The sequence below is a fragment of the Gossypium hirsutum genome, chromosome D01 (genome assembly GCF_007990345.1).
Source record: "Gossypium hirsutum isolate 1008001.06 chromosome D01, Gossypium_hirsutum_v2.1, whole genome shotgun sequence".
In the NCBI taxonomy this organism is placed as follows: domain Eukaryota; kingdom Viridiplantae; phylum Streptophyta; class Magnoliopsida; order Malvales; family Malvaceae; genus Gossypium; species Gossypium hirsutum.
This window is the reverse complement of record NC_053437.1, coordinates 39146506-39158807: the sequence shown is the minus strand read 5'-3', so window position 1 is coordinate 39158807 and position 12302 is coordinate 39146506. Positions and strand designations below refer to the sequence as shown.

At 36.5% G+C, this 12302-nt stretch overlaps 2 protein-coding genes across 2 annotated transcripts; both read right to left on the bottom strand.

The window, feature by feature from the left end:
- Positions 1-3311: 3311 nt before the first annotated feature.
- Positions 3312-4665, bottom strand: LOC107922172 (glucuronoxylan 4-O-methyltransferase 1-like). Its single transcript, XM_016852064.2, has one exon. The coding sequence runs from the start codon at positions 4412-4414 to the stop codon at positions 3536-3538; it is 879 nt and encodes a 292-aa protein (XP_016707553.1). The 5' UTR covers positions 4415-4665; the 3' UTR covers positions 3312-3535.
- Positions 4666-5327: 662 nt separating this feature from the next.
- Positions 5328-11789, bottom strand: LOC107922171 (probable serine/threonine-protein kinase At1g09600). Its single transcript, XM_016852063.2, has 8 exons — positions 10391-11789; positions 9815-10099; positions 9150-9467; positions 8167-8394; positions 7492-7592; positions 6825-6936; positions 6177-6683; positions 5328-5884 (listed from the first exon to the last, which is right to left on the bottom strand). The coding sequence occupies exons 1-8, from the start codon at positions 10871-10873 to the stop codon at positions 5699-5701; spliced, it is 2220 nt and encodes a 739-aa protein (XP_016707552.1). The 5' UTR covers positions 10874-11789; the 3' UTR covers positions 5328-5698.
- Between the last annotated feature and the right edge of the window lie 513 nt (positions 11790-12302).

Genomic DNA, 12302 nt, shown 5'->3' with positions numbered 1-12302 from the left:
TGATCACTTTTAAGCTTGGGAATTACGAGGATGAGGTATGGTGTGATGTGGTCCCAATGCATGCGGCACACTTGCTCTTTGGACGGCCTTGGCAATTTGATCGTGATGTTACACGCCAAGGCAAGCTTAATAGATACTATCTTGTGTTTAGAGGCCGAAAATTCACTCTTGCTCCTTTAAATCTCAGTGATGTATATAAAGATCAATTAAAAATGATAAAATTTTGTGAGGGGTGAGGGAGAAAGGACAAATAAAAAAGACAGAGAGAAAAGAGGCTAGTAGTGAAAAAAGTCAAAATTTAAATGGCCCAAAGGTGAGTGAATCCGCAAGTAGTAAAAATAGAGTGAAAATTTTAATTGCAACAAAAAAATATGTGGGGAGTGACCTATTCAATGAACAGCTTGTATCCTTGTGAGGTTTAGGCAAAATTATTTATCTCTATCTAACATTAATGAAAATTTGCCTAGTGTGTTTCAATGTTTTTCGCAGGATTATGAGGACGTTTTTAGTGAGGCCCTAAAGGTTTACCACCTTTGCGTGGGATAGAACACTTCCATTGGCCACATATGAAAGATAACTTCCAACTTCAATACCTTTCCGATGAAAGACGCTTTCATACAATCAACATAGGCAAAGATGAAATCACACTACATGAGCCCGAAGGTAAGCGAGGTAAGGAAATTTTATCAACCGAGTCCCGTGCAGATTTGAAAATTATTGATAAAAATTTTGGTGACTTAATTCTTAAAAGATCCCCTCATTTTGATCCAATTAATTGTTATTCTTCGATTGTGGTTGATAAAGTCATTACGAAAGGAAGCGTGAGTTGTTATTCTCTTGATTTGCCTTGTGTAAAATTCGCGAATTTGTGCAAATCTGTTTTGGTGAATAAGGTAACGAAATTTTCCAAATTTATTTTCAATTTATATTCGTGCCTTAAACAGTTTAGGTGGTTGTACATGAAGTTTGAGTTCCATTTGACAAAGGTTAACTCAACAACAGAGCTTCGACTACACTATGCTCCCGATGAGCGAAGGTTCGTAATGGAAAAGGTAAAATCGACCCTTCTTATTCTTCTTATAAAGGTAAGATGCTTGAAACTTTTGAAACACTTTTTTACTCCTCAGATAGTGACAAAGATCGTGTTGATGATTTAATTTTTGTAAAACACTTAGATCGAAACGTGCTTGACTGTCCTATTTTATTTAGTGATGATCTATTTGTTTTGATGGTTGATAAAAAGATTCTTGTTTTTGATAATGCATGTGTGAGTGAATCTATAGACCGTCGATTACTGCATGGTATGATTGTGTAACTCTGTGAACCGTGTGAACCTTTTCAAATACCTACTTGTGATGATTACGTTTACCATTTGATTTATTACTCGTGATTTATTCATGGTTTGTGGAAACAATTTGAGATGATTGAATGCCTTAAATCATGTCCATCTTTGTTTCGAATATTTGACGAGGCATTGGCGAGTAAATTAGCTTGTTTGCATGGTAATCTGAATCTGTCCATTTGCATGCGTTATACTTGTTTTGTTATGCTTATGTTTGGACTACAAGTTCTACTTTCAATGTGGTTGACTTATCTCCATTTGATTTTTCAAATTCGAGGACGAATCTTTTTGAGGAAGGGGGGAATGATAGGAGTCACAAAGGCCTTAGATGCTTACCCGAAAGAAAGAGAAAATCAAGATTCACTTTCTTATTTTCAAGAAAATCAAGAAACCGAATCTTGGTCCAATTTTGCTGTTTTGAGCGATTTCAAGAATCAATAAAATCAAGATTTCAAATCTTGGAAATCTTGGTCCAAGAAACCGAATCTTATAGCCAAAGCGCATTGGATCTCCGTTACTAGCATCAACGAGCCAATTTCGGTAGGAGATAGACTACAAGCCCAAGTTCTTGAAGGCAAGGCCCAATAAGAGGATTCCAAGCCCAACCAAGAAGTCAAATCATCTTAGTTGAAAATCAGGCCAAATTGTTAAAGTGGCCCAATTTATAAAAATTTTAATTGTTTAATTTAATTTTAGACTTTAGGAGTATTATATGTAAATATTCGGCCCAAGCAGCCCATTAGAATGCCTTGGCCGAATTTCCCTCTTAATTTTGTTAATTAGGTTTTTTTTAAGTTTTCCTAATGAGATTAGAAATAGTTATAAGGCCTATTTATAGGCATGGTCGGCCACCCTTGATACATACATTGACATTACAATACATTAAAATTTCAGATTTTTGCTGAGTAAAAATTCTCTTAGAGTTTTCTCTAAGAATTCTCTCTTGAGTTTCTTTAGAAGTAGTTTTAACAATCTTTTTTATTGTGGGAGCCATCTTTAGCCTTCTTCTTGCCATTGTTCTTCATTGGAGGGGAGATTAGAGCCGTTTGAAGGGAGTTGTGAAATCTTTCTAGATTTTAAGGCTTCTTAGGACTTTATCTTTTTTTTCTTGCTGTTCAATCTCTTTTAAATTTCTGCTTGTGTTGATTTTTATTATCTAATTTGTTTGTTGTTCTTGTTGCGTTTCAGCCTTTCTAAAACTCCAAGATCTGATTCGGCACTTCTTTGGACATAAAGAAACGTTTTTGATTTCACAAAAACTCCTCTTTTCTTGCCGTCCAATCCCTAAAATTAGTTTCAATTGATTTCGTAATCCGTTTTAATTTATTTGCTGTTTTGTGTTCTTTGATAGATTCGGCTGATTGGAAGTTAATCTTAGGGCTTAATTCCGCGTTCTTGGTTTCCAAGATTGGATATCTATAAGTGTTTTTGATTCTTAGCTGTTCTTTATTGATTTGGGGATTTTTAGTTTCCAGATCTAATTGATTCTAATTAAGTTTTGCTGTTTCGTTTCAGATCAAAACGTTTAGAGTTTTCGTAGGAATTTCTCGTGACTTGACAACTCGATCTTCGTCCGCGCGCAACCCTCTATCACCTCACATAACGTGAGTTTAGACAAATCCATATCGTAAGCATGTCAAGAAAGAAAAGCCTTTGTGGCGAACTTTGAAAGGAAAGCTTTTGTAAAAATTTTGAAATTTTGAAAGGAAAACAAATCCCAGTTAAACGCAAAATATTTAACATCGTCGTTGATTGTTTTTATTCAAGGAATGAGTAAATCTCTCTCTCTTTTCGAAAGGGATAAATTTACCAAAATTTGAAATTTGTAGGGATTTAGTGGTATTTATACCAAATGAAAATGTATGTAGAGCATATATAAAGAGATTTCAAAGAAAATATGAAGCAACCCCCAGAAATAAATAAATAATGATTGGATTGCTGAAGATGCAGTTAGAAATTAACTACGGAATACGGAACTGATCCTTTATTATAAATTCTGCAGTTCTATAGTTGAGTTCAAAGAAATGCATGCATAGCAACTTGCAATGCAATAGTGCTACGCTTTCCTATTTTGCTTTGATCAAACAAAACAAAAGAACAAAAAAATAGGATAATTCCCCCCTGAAACAGCATCAATCAACAATATAACAAAGAATTGATGAAGGGAAAAAGGCAGGCAAGAAATTTGTAAGATCACTCAGGGCATAAGGGTCTTTCCAAGCTATCCTTATGGCTAGGGATTCTGAAGTGTCTAAGCCTTCCTTCTTGCTTTTTCATGTACCCTTGGCATAAAAATGCCATGGAGAACTTATCTTCGACCACCCTATTCACATCATGCACAAACACATCAGTCTCTCCTTTCTCTTTATTCCTTGCCATCATACCCGCGGTGTATATGGCGGTCATCCTCCCCGGAGCGTCCTCATAGTATCCAGTCGGTGCATCTACCATTATCAAGTCCCATTTCATCTCATAAACTTCACTTGGCAAACCTTTCAATGCAAGTTGGCACATTGAGTATTTAGGGTCAGCAATTGCTGTGCATTCAGGTCCTCTGCCCACGTCCATGAGATTCTCAGCTTGGTTTACCTTGCTATCATACGTCACATGGTAGGACTCCAACATGGGAAACCGACGTCGGATTTGCTCAATCCAAGCCTCATCTTCTTCAAGGAAAACTGTTCTCCCACCGTAGTTGAGGGAACTCCACATAAGGCTGTCATGGCCTAGGCCAAATACTAGGAAATTGCATGGTGACTTCTTCTCTAGAATTTTGGCAGTGACAGAGATTTCTTTCAGTGTTTGCTGCGGAGTGATACTCGAAGTTGCGTAGTGAATGAGAGCTTGGGCTAGAGAGCGTGGAATCTTATCACAAGATGGCGAGCAATTTGCTCCACTTTTGCTTTCTTTAACACCATTAGAAGTTTTAGCTGCGGCAAATGTTTGTAAATCCGATGTATCATATTGGGAAGATGATATACTTGATCTTAACACAAAAAGGAGGAGAAAAGCAAAGAAAACTCCTAAAAGGAGGACCTTAAAATTGAGGGCTTGACTGCCTTTAGTCCTCATGTTGGTCTGCAAGAAATGGTTTTTTTCCTTGATGCAGAGTATTGGTTATTATATTTGTGAGAGGTTTTGAGCTGCAAATACATAAAAATGGGTTAAACATACTATGATATGATATGGTTTCCATTATGCTTGGAAACAAAGGGAAGAAACGTCAGATACTTGATGAAGACAAAACATCTGCAAGGATTGTGGGTGAAGCAAGCAAGCAATATTGCGGTTGGCACATCTACTAGTTTGGTGGATTCATTTTTTGTGTGGGAACTGCAGTTTAAAAAAATAATAATAAAAAGATTTCATGGATTTGACCCAATTTGTTGGTTTGTAAGGTTATTAATTTTAAGATCCAAAGGTCCAACAGCAAGGGATGATTAGGGAAGCCTTAGTTTTCAGAATTTGCTGGCTGAATGATGTTTCAAACAATAACAAGTTATTCATTGTGACTGAAAACGTTTTCTATTTTGGTTGTTGGTTGGTGATAAGGCAATGGAAGCGTTCATGGTCCACCTAATCCCATCTCCAACCAACCCCATTACAACAGTGCATTGGTGAGTGTTATATGCTGCTCTGCTTCAAACATACATCTAAATCTTTACCAAACAACGGGGGCTGTGAACAAAAACCCTAGGGAGATCAATTTCAGTAAATTGCTTCCTCTAAAATGTTTCTATCAAATCTACATTGATATAATTACAAATTAAACCTTCAACTTCAATTTAATTCTGATTGAAGGTAATATATACAAATTTTATCTTCCAGATATACATAAGTTTATTATATCAATCAAATTCATAAATATTGTCCTCCTTAGATTAAATTGCGCTTTAAGAAAATTAAAGAGGTGATTTTTCCTAAAGGTAGATGATAAGATTGAGTAAATTCGAGCAGATGATTCGACCTTTACAAACCCAAAAAATTAAAAAGCAGTGAACTTGATTATAAATTTTGTAAGAAGCCTATTTTATCTGTACAAAGCATAGTTCAGAAAGTTGAACAATGACACAAACCTGTACCTAAGATAACAACAAAATGGCCGAATTTCAAAGATAATCACCAAATACCACTCAACATTTATAGAACTTCCGGAGTGAACTTTGGCCGGAAAAAATTTGCCCTTGCCGCAGGATTTCCATGATTATTGAACATCATCTGGCAGCAAGACGTGTCAAATCTCCAAAACAAAAATATTTCTTCCTAATAATTAAATTATGACCACTCTGCTGAGTTTCCAGATCGGCATGGAACAGGTATAAGCATTTTTCCAGTTTCTCACTGTCACTTCTCGTGTTATAGTAGTGATTCAGTCTGTCCATTGTCATCAAAGTTAATTTTTGCGCTTGTCTTGTTCGAACGAGCTCTGAGAACAGCATTCTGAATCCGTCTCTCATGCTCTTTAAGCATTTCCTCAAGGTTTCCTCCGCGAGGCATCAATGGTCCAGAATAGTGGATTCGATTATTCATGGAAACATAACCCTGGATTCACACACCAAAATTTAAGTGTTAGTAACTCCAGATAGTTGAAACTGATAAATTGTGCCATGAACAACATAAAAGCAATCATTATAAATTGTGTTCCTCGCCTAGTATACACTTCTAGCTTCAAATTTTCATGGATTTTCTAGGAGATGGATATCACATAAAATCCTTGCATTCAGAAATCAGTTGTGATTAGAATGGATATTGAATCTACCAGTAAAGGAAAAGAAATAGGAAGTCAAAAATACATGTCGATAAAACTAATTCTAATTGTACAAAATTCCCTTACCACAGCTGATTCCTTGGAAGATGGTTGTTCATCCTTCACATTTGAAGCCTTTGGTCTATCGAGTAAACCATGGGACAAATCATGCTTTTCAGAGGACTCAGCATTATCCAGATGGTTATATCCGGAATTAAAACGCTCCTCAGGCCAGTGAGGATTTATATTATTCTCTTTGGTCATGTCAAACCGTGAACTGCCTCTAACTGCAATTGAATTAGAAAATCGGGACAATTCCACAGCTCCACGATGAACACATGTCTGAGTTTTCAACTCTTCAGGCTTCCTTGGAAAACCAAATGCTCGAGCAGAAGCCTTCATAGACTCAATCTCAGTCGTCTTCTTATTCCGTGAAGATTCAAACTTAACAGGGTGCATTAACTGGCCAGAATGAGAGTTGTATACAACTCTTTCTGTTCCTTTTGAAGGCTCAATAGGGAAGCCAGCACCTCTGTCTTCTTCAGGGTAGCATACTTCACTGATACTTTTAGCACCAAACTGTCCTCGCCGTTTCTGTATCAAGCAACATAACAAACATCAGTTGTGACCAAAAGACTGATTTTCAGTTGGAAAGTGTTCAAACACCATATTAAATACTATAAAAAAACATATGAACTGTGCAATAGCAAATAAATCTTGCAAGTTAGAAAGTACCTGTATGGATGCCTGTAACTCAGCATTGAAATCTGGGGCAGGAACAGCTATAGATTCTCTGGAAAACTTTCTAACAGGATCAACTGCATGTACTTTCCCACCAGCTCTCTGCCTGGTTTTCAAGTTTTTAAACAGGAAGAACAGTTGTTTTTATACTTTTTTTTTTTCAGGCGGGCCGGGGGGGGGGGACTTTAGAGAGCAAGATTGTTCTCAATAACACATACTAATTCAAATTGAGAATTTTCATCCCTTTCTAGTAGATGGCAAAATAACCCAAATCTGTCAATATCAGTCCTGACCCTATAGGGGCATTTAAAAGAAAAAAGAAAAAAAACAGTAGACGAACTGGAATTCTGGGTACAGCTTGTGCAGGTTTGAGACAAACTAAAATTACAAAAATACCCTTCTTTTATAACTACTTTTATACATTTTAATTAGAATATTTTAAACTTTTATAAGATTTTATAACATTTTAACTATTTCTAAACATTTCAAGACGTAATACCAAATGCAAATCACAATGAAGTTATTAGAGCTTCCAGTATAATGAACTAAATGACCAGAATATAGGCAAAAGTTTAATAAGACACAAGATAATTTTCACAAAATGTTGTTTAAACATTGATGAGATCAAAATTTTTAATACAAAGCAGGAGCAGATAACTACCTTCTAGATTCCTCTTCTCGAAGCTTGGCATCAAACTCCTTACTAGGTGGATACTTGGGCAAGCTAGATGGATCGCAAGGAAGAGGAAGTGTTGTAAAGAACTGGAAGAGAAACTTCAGAGTTAAAACAAAATTACCAAAATGAGATGACATGTATGAAGGATGAAAAGGTAGGATAATCATAAGCAACCAATATAGTTTACATTCTTAAGATGAACATCCCAGCAGGACCCAACACAAGCTGTGCAATGAGTATTTCATAGTTGACCTTAGAGAACATGCCATTTCTCAAGTAAGGAGAGCTGACACATGCACAAATGAACCAACAGGCTGGACATCTGAATGTCCCAAGTCCCAAAGAAAAGTTGAAGGTTGCAATTATAAAGATGACGACTAACAACATTTCAAATGCAATTGAAAGACAGGCTTCTTGTTTATTATAAGGGTTTTCCCTTATTAGCAAATCAACCAATGGTAATATGTCCAAATGCAGTTCAAGCCAATAAGATAGGAATTAAAAGGGTCATCTTGCTTGTATAAGAAAAAGTATGAACTTAAATTGTTTTCAAGGAAAAAGCATAAACAGAACCAGTTGGACTAACAAAAAGATATATCCCAAAATGAAGACTACAAGGTAACAAGTACAGCTAAAAGAGATTGAACGTCTCAGGTTCACCTCACTCTGAAGTGCTGAAGAAGCAGTTCCACGACACTCGGGTTCTATTGCAAGAAGAACCTCCAAAAGGACCAAAGCAGATGCAGGAAAGTCCTTGAATGTCTCGAGAACACAGCTTTTATAAGGATGTTGAGGCTTGAAAATGGTTGCATGTGGCAATTTTGATCTTTTCCAATAATCTTCAGAAGGTGATCCACAGAGTTTGAAGATTTTGTGCAGTTGTTCGACCTAAAAATGATAAACAATGAGATCGTCACTTACCAGAAGTTGAACTAAAAAGCTCAACTGCAAGTGCACTGCACTTTGGATAGTTCTATGAGTAAATTCTGAAAAATAACTTGTAGGCAGTTCTAGAGTACACATTCATTGCATAATCATGTCATGACAATGGCAATTATAAATGCTGAGCAGTACATCACTGAACCCATGGTCCAGTAAATTATCAACTAAAGTAGATGATTTTTGTGGCTGTCAACACCAGCAATGCTACCTCCAACCCCAAAATCACCTTAAAGGTGATACAAGCACATAATGAGCAAATAATTTGACAATTAAATACGTGCGAAATGAGATGATAAGCAAATTCAAACAAATGCCAAACCCCTGAATAAGATCATAGCTTAGGTTCTAAACAATTCTATGCCTAGATCATAGCAGAGAGTGATGCTAGTATGACTTTAAGATTAACTTTTCGCATCCAGGTCTTCCAATGTCATAGTGTCAAAAAGGAACCCAAATTCTCTTTGCATTTATATTTTTCCATCTTGTTAAGCACGTGCAACAACACGCACACATCCACAAACACACATGACTAATAAATATATATAGTCATGCATACATGAGTACGGTAATAATTCCATGTCATCATAAGAAGCATGTTTGCCTTTTCTATCATAAGAAATAAAAAGCTTCATTAGAAGCTCGCCATGCACGAGGAATTTCAAATTATATGTGTCAATACCCTCAAAAAATGAAAAAAGTACCTCAGTTCTTCCAGGCATGATAGGCTTCCCAGCAAATAATTCTGCAAGTATGCAACCAGAACTCCACAGATCGACAGCAACTCCATAGTTTGTAGAACCAAGCAAAAGCTCAGGAGGGCGGTACCATAAGGTTACGACACGACTTGTTAGAGGCTGCTTCTGATTGGGATGGAAAAAGGTTGCCAGTCCAAAATCACCAATCTTGAGGTTTCCATTACAGTCTATCAAGAGATTTGAGCCCTTGATATCACGGTGTAAAACACCACGACTATGGCAATGGTCAAGTCCGCGAAGCAACTGTTGCATATAACACTTTATCTGCATGGTTACACATAAAATCCAGCACTTCAACACCCAAATAACCAAGTCCCTTTCTTTCATTTGAGCTAAAAAAAAGGGTTAAACATAATTCTTTGCTGTCAACTGGTAACACAGTATATATAATTAAAGGTTACAACTTTGGTAAAGAAAACTGCTTCCACTAGTACAGGCAGCTGATCATTTGCTACATGCACAATATGTTCCATCAAATATCATTGAAAATCCACTAACAGTTCACAATGTGGCAGACTTCTTATGAAACTGTTTTCCTCCACCATGGAATCACAAATTTTATGCAGATCTGAGCAACATTAATCAAATAAATATTGAAAATATGAACATACCTGAGCTTCAGTGAACTTAACCTCAGGTGTTGCTAATAGCCCTGCAAGATCATGTTCCATGTATTCAAATATAAGGTATAAGCTTCCAGACGCCCTAGAAGTAATTAGACCTTCAAGCTTCATGACATTAGGGTGATCAAGCCGACGTAGAATAATAATTTCTCTTGCCATGAAACAAACACTTTCAGGGTCCATATTAACAAATCGAACTTTCTTCAAGGCAACTATCTTATTTGATTCAAGGTCACGAGCTTTGTACACACTGCTGTAGGTTCCTTGGCCAATCTACATTATTAGCAGGAGCATATACTATATTTATTGAAAGAGGAAAAAGAACAGACATAGAAGATTACACCAATAAAGCAAAGAGCTAAAGGCCTCATAAAGGTTGTCATAATTTGTATCGAGATGCACATTAACGAAACATACACTCATTTTAACTGCACAGTAGTAGCTAGTTTATAAATTATAAATTTCAAAGTAGATATGCATAAGCAAAACACAAATTTCTGTAATGAACAGAAACAAGAAACGAAACTATAAATAAGCAATAAAAGATAAAGCTATTGAGCAGACCTTCTCCAACTTCTCGAATGACTCTGCCTTTCGAGGTATCCAACCATTGATGGCTTCCCCAGCTACTGCTGCTAGCCAAGAAGGCCAACCAGCGACCACCTGTGCACCTCTTTCGCCACCAGTTGCATTTATGATCCTGGACATCCTCTGCCGCCCTTGTCCACCCCTCCCATCCGCCTCTGTTGTTGGACGCCTTTGCAGCTCGGATGGGGTCCCTTTAGACCTCTCAAAAACCGCCAACGCTGCCTTCTTTTCTTCATCATCAGAAGAGGACGAAGGCCCTGAAACGGCACCGTGGTTTGGCTGCTGATTCAAGATCAACCGTGCAGTGGCATCCGCCTCAACCACCACATTGTCCCTTTTAAAGGAAACAGATAACTTTTTTGCTGTTTTTCTCGAGTTCTTGTGGGCCTTGTCTCTTTTTCCATGGTTATTTTCAACATATTCATTTGCTCGAGAACCTTTCGAGCAAATGCAACCCATAATTTATAGCCTCAGTTTGTTTTCCAATCAGGAAACTACCTCATTCAATGTAGTTCCCTTCCTTGTTGTAGGATTCAATGATCCTCAAAAAAAAAAGTCCTAACTTTCTCTCTTGAATGTTGGAATTGTTAGGATAAAAAAGAATGTTTGGAATTTTTTATTTTGAATTACATAAAAGGAATGCAGCTTTCCAGTGAATCAGAAAGACCCAGATCCCAAATCAAAAGGATATCCCAAAGAGATTGCTAATTCGAGAGATCCCAAAAAGCTTAAAGTACAATCAACAAGAACCCAGATCCCCAAATCGAAGAAAATAACTCAAACGAACCGAGAAACGGATCAATATGTGAATTATATGAACCAAATTTCGGGACCCAAAAACAATTAAAACAAAATGCATATAAACTAAACCAATCCAACAATGAAAAAAAATACCTTTCTGTAATATGTAATTGTCTAAATTTGATAGAGACATAAAATTGAAGTAAATGTATGATAAAAAGATACAAATAACCCTAGCCAAAAAATATTTTGGGGAAGTTAAATGAAATTCTGAAAACAGAGGTTTTTACTTGGAAAAAAGTACCTTCTTTAGAACAATGTAAAATGTTTATAATTGGTTCTTACTTCTTACAAAACAAAGAGATAAAAGCGGATCTGCGTATCAGCCCTAAGATTACGAATAGCCCTTGAAAAATACAATTTTGGTTAAAACATAGTGTCCATAATTTGAACTCTTCCCTCTTTTTACAAATTGAACAAAATCAGATTTTTGTTTTCAAGTCTCTACAAGACCAGAAAGAAGTAAAAAAGAAGAAGAAGAAGAAGAAGAAGAAGAAGAAGAAGAAGAATGAGTGATCTGTTTTGAAAGTGAAAGGAAAATTTGCAGTGTTTGGGGGGGAGAGAGGAGAAAATAAAAACAAAAAGAATGTTTGAAGGAGAGGAGGTGGTTGAACGCGCCGCACCGCACCGCACGAGCGGAGAGTGGGAGAGGTGCAACGTGGCATGTAGTGGATGTTTGAGTGTGGTCCCCGCGGGAGGCGGAGATCCTGGCTGACAGCGACACATCACTTAATGGATTCAACTCCTATTTTCGGCCCTCACCAACGTTATAGCCTTTGGGTTCAGCCTAGAGCTCACCCTTTATGCCCCAATCTATATTCTATACATCTATACCAATCCTATCAAATCTATATAATTAGTTTTCTATCCGTCGGATGGACCAATTTCTTGTTTTATAAAATAATAATATACTAATTAAAATTTTGAGAAAATAATATTTGAATTCTTTTGTATTTTATTTTTTAATAAAATCATATAAAATTATTTTTGTTATAAAATAAATAGATAGAGAGTAAAGAATAAAAAGAATGGGAGAATAAATAGAGAGCGTATTTTTATTGATCAATCAGAATATTTATAAAGCTTT

Excerpts from the sequence above, each read along its gene's own strand:
- LOC107922172 (XM_016852064.2), bottom strand. The coding sequence starts at position 4,414 with ATGAGGACTAAAGGCAGTCAAGCCCTCAATTTTAAGGTCCTCCTTTTA.
- LOC107922171 (XM_016852063.2), bottom strand. The coding sequence starts at position 10,873 with ATGGGTTGCATTTGCTCGAAAGGTTCTCGAGCAAATGAATATGTTGAA. Across the intron at positions 10,100-10,390 it reads CATTCGAGAAGTTGGAGAAG|ATTGGCCAAGGAACCTACAG; the intron begins GTCTGCTCAATA and ends CTAATAATGTAG. Across the intron at positions 9,468-9,814 it reads TTAAGTTCACTGAAGCTCAG|ATAAAGTGTTATATGCAACA; the intron begins GTATGTTCATAT and ends GTAACCATGCAG.